We start from the raw sequence: 18,664 nt of genomic DNA, 5'->3' as shown, positions 1-18,664 counted from the left end.
TGTTCAAAATGTTTCTTAATTGTAAAATGAAAATATTTGTGAAGCCGAGTAACATTTCCATTAAAAAATGTTACGTTGTAACAACTCTGATAGCCTTCAGCACACACAAAAAAAAAATCATGGTACTCTAAAACATTCGAATTTTGCCATTACCGTTTTCAGCTTCAAAATTTTCGAAACGCCAAAATAAACATTCCGAAAATTTCAATTTACAAATTTACATTACATTGATCATATATTTCAGTTTGTTGTATTTTCAATGCCGAAGTAGCCCTTATTTTCACCATAAACACACTCGAAATTCGGTGAGTGTGTTGCATTGATAAATTCTACTTGTTAAATGTTTGTGGAAGAGTTAGTTTCAAATATTTACGTAAATAATAGAGAAATATATTGATACTCCAAATTTCCAACATTAAAAAAACAAAAAACCCCAAAAAAAAACAAAAAGCAAAAAAAAAAACAAAAAACCAAAAAAAAAAAAAACAAAACAGATACTTGGGATTCATAGTTAACTGAAGATCAGTGTGTCAATATTTTACCACCAATTTATTAAAGGACCATAAACCATTGAACTAAATCTCACCTTAATTAAATTTGAAATTAGTGTGATGTTTCTATTCACGATTAAAATTTATTTAGGCCTTAATCAAAGTTGATTAAATTAAGATATTTAACACAATAGTTGAAGTAAGCATATCAACATAAATTAAAGTAGCTAGCGAAAGAGGGGGGGGGAATGACGAGACGATTCTCGTATTCATATTGAATAACCCCCATTCAATGAGAGAAAACAGTTTCACTCGTCAAAAATCACTTTTACGGGTGTTACTTGAAACAATTTTGGTATAAACAACGTAAAACAACAAACAAATCAAAAATATATGCTTAATACAAATTAACAACTATTGCTTTCCAACTGACAACAAATATTCACACCATCCTCAAATGAGTTTTGATAAACTGAACCTACTTATCAGTATGTAATCTCCTGATACTAGGATGACAATTCAATCGATTTTCCACTTTCAGGTAAATAAAGTGTAGGCTAATAGGTAGAAATCAGATAACTTTGATCAGCAATGGCATAACTTTTGAAGATGACAGACATGGATGCTGTCACGGATGTTATAATATCAGGACGTTTGTCAGAAATTCCATCTCTACCAAAGAGGACAGTTAAAGTTTACATATGCTCAAATAAGTCGGGTGAGTCTTATGTTGTTATGTTTAAATATGCATATTGTATATATTAACGTGTTTACTCCTACGGTTCTTGTGTCGTTACTGTTGTTTTTTTTTAAATTAATTTTAAGGGCTACTCCAAAACAAAAAAAAAGTCTCTGGGGCGGGACACAGCTAATTTATTAATCTTAATTTTGATGTGCTGGTGGCACATCTCAATATCATGGGCGTTCTGCCTCCAGGACACTCTTAATATGGAATAGCCCTAATTCAAATCCTAAAATTTATAATAAGATAATTTAGCAACAGTATCCCAAAATAAGTATTTTCTAACGAATTCTAACCAAGTAGAGCGGAAACCAAAATATGAACTATACATATATTTACTTCATTTTCTAATATGACGTCTTCATATCGTCAAACAGTATATGCCGGTACAACCGCACCTTTAGCACCTGCGCAATGTCTCTTTTCTTTCGCTGTCGCTTCGAGACAAAACACTCATTTAGAAACTTAACGGCTGAGAGGTTATTTAACTGAAATCAATTATATAAATACACACGTTTAACACATACGATGACACAACTATACAAATTTATGACACCATCGGCGTTTTTCTGGCGGCTGTTCTCATTGCCCCCTACGGAAATTAGCGGAAATGTAAATACGCATTATTTTTGTGACGGGACCAATAAGGCTGTAAATAAATAGCAAAAAAAAATAATTCCCACTTCGAGAAATTATACTATTATTCAATATATGGTTTACTTGGATATGTGGTTTATCCAATATTATCGAAACCGGGATAAGGTACACCTAATTGATGTTTGTGGACTTACAAACGTACATATTTCATGTAGCAAAAAAAACGGCAAAATATTCCCATTGTTATTCCTTACATTATTGTTTAATTTGATTGCATTTTACCTTCATTGTCATACGTCCATGAAGTCGTGTCGCATTATTTGCCTAATCATTGAACAAAGTTCCCTTTATATACGACTTCATAATATTTTTGTTTAATTTTCCATACAAAATTTTCTGTTCTATCGATAAAATAAAAAAGTAAATTATTAGAGATAAGCAGTTCCTGAAAATATTAATTAAATCGAGCTGTTGATACATGTTTGTTAAAAATTTCGAAGAAAAGTAAATAAAATTAGTAAAAAAGCTGTGATCAATATTTTTTTTGTAATTAGGTAGCACTCCAGCTAAGAATAATGCAAAATGTGATTTATAGGTGAAAAGCCTACATACTTTTATTTTTGATATTTTGTTTGAACTGCCATAGTCAATATAAATTAAAATTCGGTTTTTAACATAACCCGTCTTCTTAGGAGTTAAAAATTATATAAAATGCACCGTAAATTTCAAAATTAAAGGAGATAACTCTGTAAATGACACTCAAATACAATTGAATCCATTGGATTTTAAATGTTGATTATTTGCTAAGAGCAGACAGATTTGAATGAATAATTACACATTTCATAATATAGTCCCACAAAACTACTTAATTGCAAAAATAAAAATACGTAGCCTTTTTTTGGTTGTATCACATTTTCAGATTTTGCATAATTCTTACAAAGACAGCTCTTAAGAGGTTGCGTGTTTGTAAGGTGTTTCAAAAAGAATAAAAATATCAGATGTCTTTATGATTGCTACTTTAATATAATAACCTCCGGGAAGAAATTAGTTGGAACACAACATGACAAGCTAATGACAACCGACTGACAGAAGATCCAAGAAACAATGGAGACAAATAAATACAACACGAAAAACTTCATCGTGTGGTCGTGGGTGGAAGCTGTCTAAAACCTTCGCGTCTTTACCACCCGCGTGACATTCATTTAGTAAATGTTTCTGCATGTATTAGTTAATAAATCTGCCTGTATATTTGATTCCAATGCTGCCTATAAAAGGTTATACGTGTACGTTATTATGAAATTTGAAATATGTATGATTAGTGTTTTTGTATCTAAGAATTTAGTTTATTTAGATATCATTTTACCTGGCTTAACACACCTTTTTCATCAGAAATGCTTGTACCACACCGGGATCATTGGATTTGTTTTCAACTATTTGCTTTTGAATTGATATTGTCATTTATGGATTTTCATTTTTGACTTTTCCTTTTGACTATTGCCTAGCGTTTATCAGTTCGGTTATTCTGTTGACACCCTTCATTTTGTTCGATCTGAGATCGGTATGATATTTATTTAAAGCTGTATTAGCTGGCAAGTTTGTTTCAGTTTTGATTCTACTGAATTTTGCTGATTCAATGAAAAAAAAGTTTGTAGTAATGCAATTGAAGCAATAAATATTGATAGTACCTACATAATATTGTGAATGTGAAAACATCGGGTTTTTTTAAATCAGAGAATATCGATAGCTCTGATCTAATTATTTTTCGCCGTTACTTCCGAAGATTGCCGACAGGACATTCACCTGGGTTAAAAATACTTTCACCTCGGTAAAAAAATAGTAATAACGGATAGACAGGTAAGCACGTGTCTTGTTCTCATTTCAATTCATCTATTTCTTGATTAGTTTTCAAATAAATAATGCCATGTTTGAGGCACATTATATCACAATACGTAAATTAAAAAAAATCCTTGCGTTTTATTCGAACTTTTTTTTCTATTACGGCTTGAGTCCGTCAGTCTTACTTGCCGTTGAATAACCATTTTCCCTTTGCAATCAGATTTATTATCAGAGAAGCGATCCGTACAGCACATGCGCAGATAAAGGTCACCAGATGTCACATGCATACGAATTTATCTAGGTCGATTTTTTGTTTTGCAAGACAATAAATATATAGACACATCTTTCATGTATTTAATGCATTTTATTTGTGGATATCAAGTGACATTATACAGGAAAAGTACATTTTATTAGAAATAATTCAAAGTTAATGTATATTTCAATAGAAACTTTACATTTACGAAAATGACAGCTAATGCAGCTTTAACATCCGCATGGATAAATTTTACTTTCGAATGAATTACTTTTTACATTTGATTAATACAGATTTATTGATAGCTTTTTATAATCTCTATTTGTAACTGGTATGCACTCGTGTTTATACTAGTTAAGTCTGCATTTAACATTTTAACTTGTTTCGTATCTAAACCCTTTCTGCATACTGTAATTTGTTTTTTTTATCCATGCGCCATGTCAAAGAGTTAAAAATAATAGTCCTCGGAGATTGCGTATCAATATGATATGATTGTATATTTGATAATAAACTAAAATAAATCACCACATTTGCCGAAGTTACTTCAAAAACCAATGAATAGGAACCAAATCTAAAAATAATACAAATATTCTTTTTACGATTGTTTGTTTGTTTTTTGGCGGTCTAATTAAGATAAATGTGTATAACTGAAATGTAATCATTAAAATGAATAAAGACCTGCAATTCTATGGGCTCTTTAGCGTCTTCTGGGTGTCAACTTAATTTGCGAACAGAAATTTAGTCTTAGTTTTTTTGCGGGGTTTGTGCTATTTCATGGCTATGACTTTGATGTGTTTTATTTACACATTGTACCTTCTGTCTCCCTTCTGTACTTTTACATTGTTTCCTCTTTCATATTTTTTTGTACTCAGGTTACTGAATATTAGTAATACCAGGCAGTCGACGAAAAACCGAATGCGCTTAGTCCGCAAGTCTTTAAAATCATTTTGAAATGAGGCTAATTTATACTATATTTTTCGTTGCCAAATAAAAGCAAACCTATGTTATATAACAAGAATAGGTATTGTGACTATGTCAAAGCGACAACAACTCCACTGGGATGAAAAAGTCGACCCAAGGCCGCCCATTGGTCTTCAATTAACGGCGAGGAAATCCTCACACCAAAGGGCAGGCTGCAGCTGGCCCCAAAACATCATTATACACAGATACAGCGAACATATTCTCTTACAAGTATAAAAACAAAAGGCTTCGGGTATTTTAGAAGAACAAACTTTATACTTTGATGGCTATGTATGGATGTTATGAAGATAAATACTTGGATAATGCAATACAATTCATGGGTTTTTCATGTGTCACATATTTTGAATGATTCTTAGACAGTTTTTGAATTACCGAAACATTTATTTTTTCTTTTTTTTCTTTTGCATTTTTTTAAATTCATTTATGCGTTTATAGTAGGACAAGCAAAAAAGTAAGCATGCTATTTTTAGACTTCTAATAATATATCATATTTAGGAACAACCGTCTTGTCTTCTCTAGTTTAATGACATGTCTATTCCAAATTTGAATATTATTTTTTTACATTATATCAAACAATAATCATTTATTGGAAATGCAATGATGCGTGAAAATCATGTTGTATGTAAAAAAATATTATCATCCTTAAAATAGCTTACGACATCTACTTACATTCACGAAAAGACGAGATGTTCTTTCTTAAGGAGATAAACCTAGGGTAAGGGATACAACTCTTACAAATCATAGGATCGTTTGTATTCAGCATTTTACATCAATCTCATGTAAGCATCAAAGTAACTTGGACTGATTTCATTCTATGTCAAATGGAAGCTTGGATAGGCTTTGTTAAAATTGAATATGATACAAATATATCACTGGTTTAAAAAATTATGTTCCTTACCTAGGTCTACCTCCTTAATTGATTTTGATAAACCACAATGTATCATTTTATCAATTTGAGTTTTGTTTTGGGGCAAAGCAAGCCGTAGGGCGATGTCTTCTTCAATCAAAGTAGTCTTTTTATTTTAGTATTTTCGACTTCGATTTTGAAAATTTTAAGCAAATGGAAGACTAACAAGCTGTCTGTTTTACAGTCCCATTGCAGCAATGGACGGTAGTAGACTTCAGATCAAAAATCTATTTGTTTTAGCCGCCGTAAGTACACGCACTTAGTAGAGGACGCTTACCCTACCGGTGCACCTAGTCTGTGCTCTCAGTTTTAAGTGAAAACAGGTTCTCATCACAACTCATACGTTATGCCAGCACTTGTCGTAACTACGCAAACTTTTTGTATTGCGCTAAACTTTTTACAATTAGGCTTCTGGAACAGGGTCATGTTGTAACAAGATTAAAGCCATCACAGGAGAAGTTTTATTGTCGCCATCAAGGATCGTTATGGTGTATCCATCTGCACCATGAAAACTGATTTGTTTTAGGTGTAATAGTTGTCCTTTCATCTTTCGTCTACCATGGACTTGACTTTTAAGAGAAACTCAACGGGTGTTTCTCGAAAACCAGAGGACGCTAAGCATACCGGTGCACCTGGTCCATGTTCCTAGTTTTTAGTGCAGTCCGAGTTGCTCATTTACTTTTGTGTTATTTTGGTTATTTTATGTTCTTTGTTGTGTATGCCTATCTTCCATGTCTGGTCTTTATTACTGGATTATATCCTTTTGATTTCCACTAGAATCTTGGTTCCCTTGATTACTCAATGAAATATGACTTTCAACATAATATTAAGAACATAAAAATACAATTTTGATGTAGCAAATTAGAAATAGTTGTCTGAGAGCATCTTAATCATAATGTTATCTTCCATATTAAAAGTGACAGCTGCTATATAGCTTTGTCTTTTTTGAAGACAGATATAACATGAATAAAGAATAAAATTACAAGGCGAGGTAAAACAACTGAGGTGAAAATTAAATATCACATAGAAACCAAATAAAAACATTTTTAAACCAAGATGAAATGGGCAGGGAACATAAAGTGAAAGAGATATCAAGGGAGCCAGGCACTCATAAAGAACATAATCCAGGGATACTTACAAGACAAAAACATCAGACAAGCATAGAACATAAAACTACCAAAATAGCAGGCAAAGACTGGCAAAGACATTTACTGCAAAATAAAGCGATTTCTGAAACCGACGTTGTAATGCATATATAATTAATGAATGTGATTGATTGATTGATTGATTGATTGATTGTTGGGGTTAAACGCCCGAGCAACAATATTTCAGCTACATTCAAGCGTTGAACATGAAATGGGATGATAAAATGAGCATGAAATGACGATGAAATGAAAAAAAGGATGGGACACAAGGACAATAGGGTCGAAAAATCTCGACTGCCACTAGAAAAAGGGAGGGGTGGGTAGGGTCGGGTAATTTAGCCTCCTGTGGCGGAGCGCAAAGGTTCCTACTCCTATCGAATATCACAGCAGGGTTCTTTAACGTGCGAGGAACGTGGCATCTTTCCTAACACGTCGAACCACTATGGTTTGCGGCCAGCTTTTCCGTATAATAGCCTGACAACCCCAGCATGTAACACGCCAGGGGTACCCCATTCCACCACCTGGAGCACACAACCCAGTTGCTCTTTGGGCAGAGCGACCAGCCCCAGACTAGGATTCTGAGCACTTTTGAGTCGCTTTTTACGACAAGCTTAGAGCAGCTTCAGGCCTATTCTTTTGACACCTGGACCTGCACGGGGCGTTAATGAATATGAAAACTTAAAATGGACTTATAAAAGCGGCGACGCTTATTTCCAGATCCTTTCGATTGTCTTGTTTTTATATTTTGTAATGCGTTATAATTGGGTTTTTTTCTGAATAAATGTATTTCAATTAATAGACATAGAAACAAAACTAAATGAGCAACTCATCTTGGAATAGAGTAACAAATGCAACAGCAAGGAAAGCGTTCTCTACTTTTCTAGAAAAATGCCGCCAAGTCGTTTATACTAAGTCAATGAACATATGATTGTTATAAATAATTAGGAAAAAACATTTTCTTTTCAAAATGGGCACAATATATCAGCGTGTTTAATGTAATTTAATGCTAGGCTATATCTAACCTAAAAATGCATTGAGCTGTACCAAACATTTGTAAATCAAGGTTACCTTTTGTCGATTTTCATAGATTTTGAATTGGAGCGCTTTCACCTCTGGAAAGAAGCCCTACCAGCATTACAACACGAATGTGTTCAGCACGGACTGGATGTTGTGTGGGTTGATGTTCATTATGGCAGCCATATTGACCATGTACAGGATGCTCATCGATTTCAGCGCCATCTAGAAGAAATAAGGCGCTGTCACCAAGATTCGATTGGCCCTTTCTTTGTAGTAAGTTCAAAAAAATATCATCATGATAGGTCTGTAAAAACAGAAACCATTATAAGAAGTTGACTTATATAGTTTTAATTTGAGATTGATTTAAAAAAAATCATTTGGAATACGGTTCCGTGTCTAAAACGAATAAAGAAAGAGAGATTTCTTTTTATCTAAAGAATAAAATCAAGGGGAATTATGTCCTACAGATGACTTTTGTAAAGTAAATTGTGACTTCTTTTTAAATTTGCTCATTCATTTATGAACTTTCTTTCACAAGACGCAGAAATAGCAGAGGCTGCTAAATCTTAAAACATTGTGAAAAATGCCTTATCAATAAGTTATACCGTTTTCCAATAATGTTTTGGCTTGACAACCGATTGAGTGGCCTCATATGAACACCAGATCAATACACTATTTTGTGTTTTGTGTTTACTGTGGCGTAGTCGATGAACATGTTTAATTAAATATTATTTTGTTCTACCCCAAGCCCTATCTCACGGAAATCTATGTCTTGCACACTCATCGACTAACATATTACTAACACAAAATGGTCTACTGGCTGATTTGAATGCATAAAGCCCCGTTGACACTATTAATAATTTCATTTAAAAACTTGAAATAATTATTTGGTTCAAAGTCATCTGTTGACGCTGTCAAAGTTTTTGATGGACAAGTCAAAGAAAAGGCAGGAATCAGTGTTATCAACATCAAAAATGGCTTCCTTCTCAGAGGATAAATATCTTGCTATTTTGCTTTGCCTTTTGTGTCTTAATCATTTTGCGGATATCTTTTAAATAGCATCTTTTCTTTATCTTCGTCACTATACTCTTTTTCTTTGTTATTTAGACTGACTCTCTGCTCTTAACTCTTTATCATTTTATTAGTCAAAATGACTTTTCTTTTCCCTCCTTTATCAGAAGCCATTACCAGGCCTTCTCTTCTCACCATATGACATTGTGTTTTTGTTCTTTACGCTTAAACAAATTTTGTATCATTTCAAGACTCAACTTTAGTTGGTCAATTCTCGTCAAAGTCAATCCAAGTTTCACAAAAATAGAATGAGATAATATGCCATCTAATTCAATTGAAGTTTTTGATAAAAGTTTTCTTTCACGATGAACACTATCAAACAAGCTTAAAAAATTGACCAAGAAAAACTTTGATAGTGTCAACGTAACTAATATCATGAACCAAATTAATAATGTGAATTTGATGTGATGATTATAAAGGCTTTAGGGAGTGAACGCCTATGGATTCAGGTTATTAGTAATGACGACAATCATTAAAGCAAATTGTATCACATTTGTATCACATCCCCAGTGAGAACAAGAAAATCTAAGCCACAATTAATCATATATGAAACATGATATTTCTAACGTGTGAACTTTTGAATCCTATTTGTTAATGGCACAAGGAGCATATAGATATTGTCATAAAAAGGACTGGGAGTTTTTGTTATAGTACATATCCACATATCCTCAAATAATAATCGTGATCATTGGTATGGGACTAACTCAACTATTTTTTGCCCAAAAGAATTGAAGAAAACAAAACCCCAGATTCACTGGCGAGTTAAAAATAAAAAGTTGAGTGCTTTTTGATATGTTTGATATGACCTCATCAATTTCAAGTGTTGAAGTCTAGTGAAATATGAACCACTTTCACGGTCACTGGTTTGGAAGCATAAAAAATTGGCTCATCATGAAAAAAAAGATTGTCTTGTTTTTATAATGTAATAATTCAGCAGGAATTAGTTTTACATATATGGCGTTGTTGATTTAAGTAGAAGTCTTTCTAAAAATCAGAAGGTGATTCATGCATGTCAAAAATCCAACGAAATCAATTTTATTTCTTGTTCAGAAACAGTTACTGATCACATAACTTGTTTTAGTTTTTCATTTGGTTGTTGCGCTTTTGAGATAAAAAATATTTAGATTGTGCTTGAAATTGGCACTTTGTAAGAGTTATCGTTCTTGATTTTGTTTCATTTGGTTGATTTAGTGGGAGATGAATGTATGATTTTCTAAAACGTGAAGATCTGAATGCAGAAATGATTATCTTTCCTTGAAAGTATGGCATTTTGTAGACTGAAAAAGCATCATCTGTTTGGTGGTTTTTCTTCACCATTAATCACTTTTTCATTAAAATTAATACTACTGTCATGATTTAAAAAAGTGAAAGGTCAAATTAAAATCGATTATTCCATGTCTTCCATCCATTGCATTTTTTCACCTTTTTGTGTGAAATCATTGCTAGTCATTTCTCTTTGTACTAACACAAATAAATGTACTGCGGGTTGAAGAAAAAAAAAATTAAATCGTTTTACAGAGATAACATTTCCGTATATTTTGAAATTTTTTAATCTTTTCTGCACCTTCCATGATAAAATATCAATGGCGTTGGGTTTATTTCAAGGGAGCATTACATGTATTTAGGGAGTTACATTTTTATGTTTGATAATTATTTAATGAAATCTGTCTGATTCTAACATATCTTTACTTTTCCGACAGTAAAATATAAAACTCTGCTTTTATTAATAACACTAAATAGCACCTAAAGTTTTTTGTATTTAACACAGTGCATTTCAGTAAAATAATAACTCAATTTACCAAATTGATATGGAAAATCTTTTCGTTTATCTTTGATTTCGATGGCGCAAATAGTCAAATTAAACTTTATTTGACATTACAACATTTATAAAACTTTCCCAAACGATGAGCATTTACATATTTTGCCCAAACAGTTAATGATAAAAACAAATGCTTGTCTTTTTTTTAATATTGCTGATATATTTAACACACAAACAAAAGAAACAAAAACAAACAAACAAACAAACAAAAACAAAACAAAAAACAAAAAAACACACACACACATAAACAAAACGTGGCGTTCTAGAACGAATCGCAATTTAATTATATGTGTCAAATTACATGTACTTTTAGTGCTTAATTGGAAACAAATACGGTGACTGTCCATTGCCAACTATTCTAGACGAGCAGGAGTTTCACCATTTTCGCAAAGAGGCTTTAAAGCATGGAAAAGGTAAATACATATCTTATTTATTTCAGGAAATCCACTTCAGACATGTATATTTTTATTTGACAACCTCACTCTCATTTAAAACGTAAGAGCTCGAAACATGGTCGGAATATTATTGTAACTTAAAGACTTCTTTTTTCGAAGTAGTGCAATCATTACAAACATAGTGTTTCTAATTAATGTTATCGTTATTAATCCTTTTAACCCCATTTAACGAGCGGGTAGTACATTGGAATCACCTTGTCTGTTCGTCTGGACAGATTGATTTCAAATTTTGTATGTGGCATTTTATGAATAAAGCATACATTGTAATTGACTTAAGTTGCGGCCTGATATCATCTTCTTTCATCTTTTTTCTACTACATTGAATGATAGAGAATATTTGTGTAAAAAAAATAATCTATGGTACCACATGACGGTTTAGTATTGAAGAGAATTAAGAAAATTAAACTAACTGTTTAATGACTGATTTTCGTTAAAGTCAATGCTACAAAAGATTGTAAAATCATAAATTTTCTCCCATTATTGAATAGGAAATATCAAACCAAATAAAGAATACACAGGAAACCCAAAGAAATTAAAAATACCAAACAGATCGATAATAAGATGACATTACTTGAGCGATAGTCATTAAAAAATAAATCTATTAGTGATCTTCCGAGTTGCTTATTTACTTTTGTTTCTTTGTATGTATTATTTTAGTTACTTTATGTTCTTTGATGTGTTTATCTGTTTTCCATGACTGGTCTTTTTCCCTGGATTACATTGGTTTGATTTCAGCTAGACTTTGGTTCCCTTGATTACTCCTTGACAAAAAGTTACAACTAGATGTAGATACATCCTGAAATGCAATTCTAATTACTATGCAGTATTCCAATACCGGTTTCTCAGGAACTAATCGACAAAATCCAATTCTTTTGAAATATTTCAGCTGGATAAATACATCCAAGATACAGGAAATATCAAATGTCTTCAAGTAATAAAAATGATTACAAACAATATTAGGTATAATTCAATACATAATCTTCTTTTCTCATGTTTCATGTTTCAGGTAGATGGAGATATGCTTAAAATGTACGGCTTTTCAATACAAAATATCGTTCAACATTCCTAAATAAAGTCTAAAAAAAACTAAATAAGTTAAACAGATATTTTTTGACTAATTTTAGAGAGAATAAATTCGTTGTAATTTAAATTATTTATTGCGAATAAAACAATAAACTTCAAGAGATTAAATTATTTGGTCTTACCTTGAATTAATGACCTTTACACGATGAACTTCCTAATGTGGAGAAAACTAAACAGTTGAGAGAAGACATAATATCATTATCCTATGAAATTATAAGATGATTCAATCTTTGTTTTTAATTGTCAAGTAAACTACTTAAGAAAGTGTATTAGGTATTGGTCTAAAAATAGACTAACTCGATTCCCTTAAGTAAAATATTTCACTAGTTGTAGGAGTTGTTTCAGTGGTATATTAAATTTATTTTTACAATAGAAGGTTTATTAATATCATTTCGATATGCAAGTAATACAATAAGACCAACTGGGCTCTGGATCAGGGCATATGTTTAAAAAATATGATGTGGTATGATTGCCAATGAGATAGTCATCAACCAAATGCCAACCAACAAACAATTAAACTTCTACAGGTCACCACATGGTATTAATGTGAAACTATTTATAAAAGACAAATATCGACCTAATCAATACAAAAAACGTAGAACGAATAACAATGAATATGTGTTTCTTTTTAAGGGTGTAAGATCATTAAACGCACTTCGTTGCAAAGATTTCTTTTCTAAAACGTCTGCTTTTCCACATTTATTGTATAGCAATGTCCACATAAATTTTAAGATGTTATTTAAGCTTTAAATGATTGTCCAAAATATCTTTGTAAAAGGTCGTTAGTTTTTCCCGCAGATCTTTTTATCAACTCCTATAAAGGAGAAAGTTTTTCATGTTTTGGGTGCAGAATCCTCGGGTCCTTCCCTTTGAATAATGCTTCTAAAATCATGAAAGATAAAATTTGATTGGCTGATCAGAAAGGTCATCAGAACAGGAAGTAGAACGGAGTGTTGATCCTACATGCAGTGACTGAATTGATATGTCTAGTTCTAATTAGATTGTATTTACGGAAAATCACTTCCTATCATCACCCCAATCTCCTGCGTAGAGGATAATATTTCAAAGATTTAAACCTCTGTCACACTCAATGCTAAAGCCAACATTTATGCGAATTAGTACAGTACACTGGAAACAGCTTCGCTGATTTGTAATGCGTAGTGCAGATATCCTGAAAACTTTTTCACATCCTATAAGCTTGCAGTGTAATACATAGTCAACCAGGAAGCGAGTATGATTAAATCAAACCATCAGTGGTTCTGAGGTCAAAGGTTAACTCGTGTAGATCACCATTATGATAACTTCGTCCCCTTACATAGCATTCGAGCAATATTGCATTCAGGTCATGAAGACTAACATGAGTAGGCATTGCATGATTTACAGATCAAGCAATCACCTATAGAAACCTTCCGCTTTTATGTGAAATTTTGCCCCATTAAGTGAGGAAATGTAGCGAATATATAGATTGTATTAAAATTAAACGTACTTTTTTAGCAACAGCTGCGTTAGACGAGTGGTATTTCAAAGACACAAATGCTGTACCAACTGTATTCAAACTCAAACCAGTTATGCATAAGTACCAGTGTTACGAGTTCAGGTAAATTGCGGCAAATTTTCAGCTTTTTAAAAATAATAATTGCCCTATAAATCAACGATATACTTTGATTATCTTAAAATTATTTCCATATTTTTTTCATTTAGCCTATTTATCCCCATTTATGTAAATGCATTCCTTTATTAGCATAAATGGCATGTAGAAATTTATTGTATTTTTAACTCGTAGTTTTTTTTTTAGATAAAGCAAAAAAAAATATAGTCTGGTTTCCTGCTACCATCTAAAAAATGTTTTTTGTTATGAAAATTATTTTATTTTTCAAAACTTACATTTGGTGAACAGGGAAGCAATCTAGACTTACACAGAATTTGGACCAAAACTGTCATAAAATGTTAGGGATAGGCAAATAATTGGGTCCATGAGGTAGCAGGAAATACATATCATATTTGTTGCAAGAAAAACTAATTTGTTGCACTGGTCAAAACCAGTTTCATTTAAGCGTTGTTTTGTTAATAGCCTTACATTGTGTGTAAGACATACAAGCCTCTTTCATAGTGAATTCATTGTTTAATTTCCCTTTCCCTCTTGTTCTAGACCTAAGTTAAACTTAAAAGAACATAGAGAAGATGTAGAAAACTGGACAAAAACTTACAAAGAATTATCAGATATTATTCACTCTGGAGGCAAGACCAATCACACAAGTGGAAAATTGAAACCATGCAAGAAGCATGACTATGTGAGCACATCAGGTAATAGTAAAACCAGGATTATTAAAGTATCGTGACACTAATTACGAAGATGCTTGGCCTAGGTTTCACAGAAAAATATGAAATTATGATTTTCCTTAAATCTTCATATCTAAATTGAGTAAAATCCAAATTTGAGATTAATCATGAAAACGGGCACTAAAACACGAATGGTGCATTATAGTTCTGTCGGAAGCGACGTATTCCGGAAAAGACTTATGTAATTATGACGCACAGCATGTATTACAGGAAGACTTGCATATTTCCGTTGATCGAGACATCAGCGATATAGTAGTATAGCAGTGTATTATCAATAAAGTCAAATTCTATTTGAGTACAAATTACCCCCACCACCTCTTTCCCTACCGACGAAACCTCGTCATATTCAAAGCATGCAAAACAGCACAAAAAGCATACTTTTCGATTTTTATAACTTAAATGAGAATTTGGCATGCTGTACCAATTAATTGTTAAAGAAATTGGCTCTTAAAAGCGGATTGAGAAATTATAATGAAAATGCTTCGAAAATGCACCAACAAGGATGACTTAACTATTTGCACTAGTTAATAAGATCCCATGACTGCTTTACAAAGATATTAATACTTGCCATATAGAAAGTAATTTTCTCTTAGTGAAACTACAATATAAAAATTGAAATAGCTCCATACAACTGATGAACTTAAGATTTAAGAAACTAATACAATATCTGACATTTGATTTTTAGGAATAACAGAGAGTGTATATATACATAAACAAATGATAACAATATCAATAGTTACTGACTTTACGTAAAATTGATGCAGTGGATAATCAAGGGGGAGGGGATCCTTTGGGTTATTTGTTTATTTCGTGCAAAATTGTAGTAAAACAAATGGTAAAATATCATTGATTTCCTTTTTTTTTAAATCAGCTGGAACCTTTCTTTTCAATATCGCTGAGTCTGTCACTGCTGATGATAAGCGACTTTTAGTGCAAAAATGTTATTGTTTGTGTATCTGTATGTTTAGCAGATTTTATTATACACAATGCATAACGATGTTCATTTCAAGGGCACCCTTCTCTTAATTATTGAATCTGCACTTAAATAATTTTTTCAAGGTTTAGAAAGGGAAGTAACTGAAGCTATTTCCTTATCAGCAAGAGGTTGTATTGCTGTTGAAAGAAACATAGAACGTAAGTTACGCATGTCTTATGAAAACAAACACATAAAATGGACAAAAATGATTTTAAAGAGCTTTAATGAGCTCGGTAATTGTTTCTAGAAAAGCAGAAGACGCTTTCCCTACCGATGCAACTGATCCATGCTCCAATTTGTCCGGGTTTCTTCCTTAATTTTGTTTCTATCTGTAACTTTGGTTACGACATGTTCTTTGTTGCATGTGTCTATTTTTTTGTCTAGTCTTTAACACTTGATCATATTCCCTTTTATTACCGTTCTAATACTAGTTCCCTTGAAATGCCTTAATTGGTGTAACAAATTAAATAAATGTTTATTACAGGTTCCTTTAGTACAAATTTGTATATTGACATTTAAGTTGGAATTATTGGTGAATATTTATATATATTACACAAGCTTCGGTGAAGTATATATACAACGAAAGTTATTATAACCACATATTCATGCAATAACCCTTTTATTGTGTAGCGAAGCTTTAAATTTCGTATACAATGCAATTTTGTTACTGTTGACGTCATGATATTTATGTTTTTTTTTGCACTAGTACAATATGAGAATTTATTACACTCTTCCTTTTGTTTTTTTTTCTACGGTAAACTTCGTGGTAAATACTGAAGTGGTATACAAAAATAGCGGTTTGGCATAAAGATTGTTAATGTAGATATCTTATTATTCAATAATAGGTATAAATACAGGTGTAGTTGGAGCAACTTCTTTCATTGATCTCGCTAAAGACATTGAAATTGATACAATCAAACAAAAGAAACTAGAAACTTTAAAAGATCATATCCGTCATGAAATCCCGACAGAAAACCATTTCGTTTTCGACATCGCTGGAATTGAGTATGACAACATCCGTAAGGCTCTAGAGCACCATGGAGAATACATGGACAACTTCCCAGCAGCTATTACTACAAGACTTGTAGAAATGATCAAACCTTTGATTAAGCAAGAAAAATATGACAAAGACAAGAATATGGATAAATTATGTAGGGATGTGTTAGTCCATCTGCACCACTGCACGAATTTATTGCGCAATTATTCAGTATCAGGGTTCGAAAAACTATTGGCTTCTGTTCAGAATCTGTTGAGTTTAGGGCGGAACAATGAACATAACCCGATTCTCATTGCAGGTCCATCTTATTGCGGGAAGTCAACATTTGTTGCTAAATTGTGCCATCAATGTCGCGACATTCTTGGTCCCGATACATTTGTTATTGTTCGTTACATAAGACTTACGCAATCTTCAAACATTCCAGTGAATCTGTTAAGAGAAATTTGTATGCAAATTAATCATGCATTACGTCAGAATATTGATTTAAGCTCTTACGATTTCAGTCATTTAAAAAGTTATTTCCACGGTTTAAAAAACCGAATTTCAAAAGCTTCAAACAATTTTGTAATTATTCTTGATGATATTGACTATTTAGAAGGTATAAATGTAATAAGAAACGTTGATGATAAAAATGATTTTGATTGGCTGATGAGTAAGCTGCCTACAAAAGTGCATGTCATTATGTCAATCAATAATGTTGAGGTCAAAAGTACTCTTATCAAAGCTCTCCATAAAAAATGCGAAACCACTGAAAGTGTTGTTGATTTTCCTGAATGGACAGAGCTGCAGTATTCTATAATTTTAAATCGTAGATTAGATAAAATTCAAAGAAAATTGACCGACCACCAAGAATCAATCATAATGCATATGCTTACCGAATCTTCACCTGTCATGCTCAAAACATGTTTTGAAATGGTTGAGAAACCTGAAGTAGAGTTTGATGCAAAGTATCAACATTTACCTTCATCGCTGAACGATGCACTAGAAGTTAAAATGCAACTTTTAGAACACAGTTTTAGTTTAGAAATAGTTCAAGCAATAATGCGTTATCTTACAATTTCTGATTTTGGCATTACTGAAATGGAGTTGTTGGACTGCTTGTCTGCCAATATGGACATTATATCTGCTTTAGATTTAGACAGTCAAGCTATATCTAGGTTTCCTATTCACCTATGGATATCACTTCGAAAAGATCTAGGTGAGTGTTTTAATCACATGCATCGTTCTTCAATAGTTAGTAAATCATGAAAAACAGCCAATGCCATTTATCATAAAGTACTAGATATCTGCTTGAAATGCATGCTGAAAACGCTACTATACAATGTTGTATGGAAGTGATACTCATATTTGGAAAAAAATAATTGATATTGGCTCTAACATTATTGCATTGATCGTAATAGCGGAAACACATTATCAAAAAGAAAACTAAAAACGTTCAACAAACATCGCAATGATTTTATTTTTATTTTTTTTAGCATTCGACAAGGTCATAAGCAACTTAAGCCGTGTTTCGAAGTCCTTTTCGCACCTCATATCATTCTTATTTGTACTTTAACCGCTTCGGTGGTCTTGTAGTAAAATTGTTGTATGACTTGACTGCGAAAAGTCATGGGTTCGAATCCCGGCTGAATCACATCATAGACTCTAAAATTCGAAGTCATCGCTTCTCCGCCAATCATGTTGTCATTACGAGATAGATTGATACATGGCTTGTTCGGAGACAAAAATATGTGTCCAAGTGTGATAAAAGACATGCCCACATGCGGACTGCTGCTTTTGTGAGATAGCACAATAAAACTCCTGTAGGCATGTTGGCCTACGAAGCAGGGTTTGTTGTATTGGTCAAATGTTTTCTTCCAGAAATGCATTTAATATCTCCCCTGACACATTAAACCACAATCAGACAATCAATTATTTTTTTGTGTACTCTTGAATTTGGTTTTGGTTTTGGTTT

The 18,664-nt window shown here is 32.4% G+C and overlaps 1 protein-coding gene across 1 annotated transcript in view; it reads left to right on the top strand.

Moving 5' to 3' along the window:
* The first annotated feature begins 747 nt into the window (after window positions 1-747).
* LOC148620021 (NACHT domain- and WD repeat-containing protein 1-like) overlaps window positions 748-18,664 on the top strand; it is a 34,547-nt gene continuing 16,630 nt past the window's right edge. Inside the window, exons 1-7 of the mRNA XM_088580527.1 lie at window positions 748-1,209; window positions 8,040-8,242; window positions 11,173-11,272; window positions 13,892-13,994; window positions 14,547-14,701; window positions 15,797-15,871; window positions 16,559-17,908. Coding sequence (XP_088436653.1) covers window positions 1,101-1,209; window positions 8,040-8,242; window positions 11,173-11,272; window positions 13,892-13,994; window positions 14,547-14,701; window positions 15,797-15,871; window positions 16,559-17,908 — 2,095 coding nt within the window. The 5' untranslated portion in view covers window positions 748-1,100. The remainder of the gene's footprint in view (window positions 1,210-8,039; window positions 8,243-11,172; window positions 11,273-13,891; window positions 13,995-14,546; window positions 14,702-15,796; window positions 15,872-16,558; window positions 17,909-18,664) is intronic.

This window comes from Perna viridis, chromosome 4 (genome assembly GCF_037379345.1).
Source record: "Perna viridis isolate PV_CMFRI_1.1 ecotype Kerala chromosome 4, ASM3737934v1, whole genome shotgun sequence".
Taxonomy (NCBI): Eukaryota; Metazoa; Mollusca; class Bivalvia; order Mytilida; family Mytilidae; genus Perna; species Perna viridis.
The sequence above is the reverse complement of the archived record's forward strand: the minus strand, read 5'-3'. Positions and strand labels throughout refer to the sequence as shown.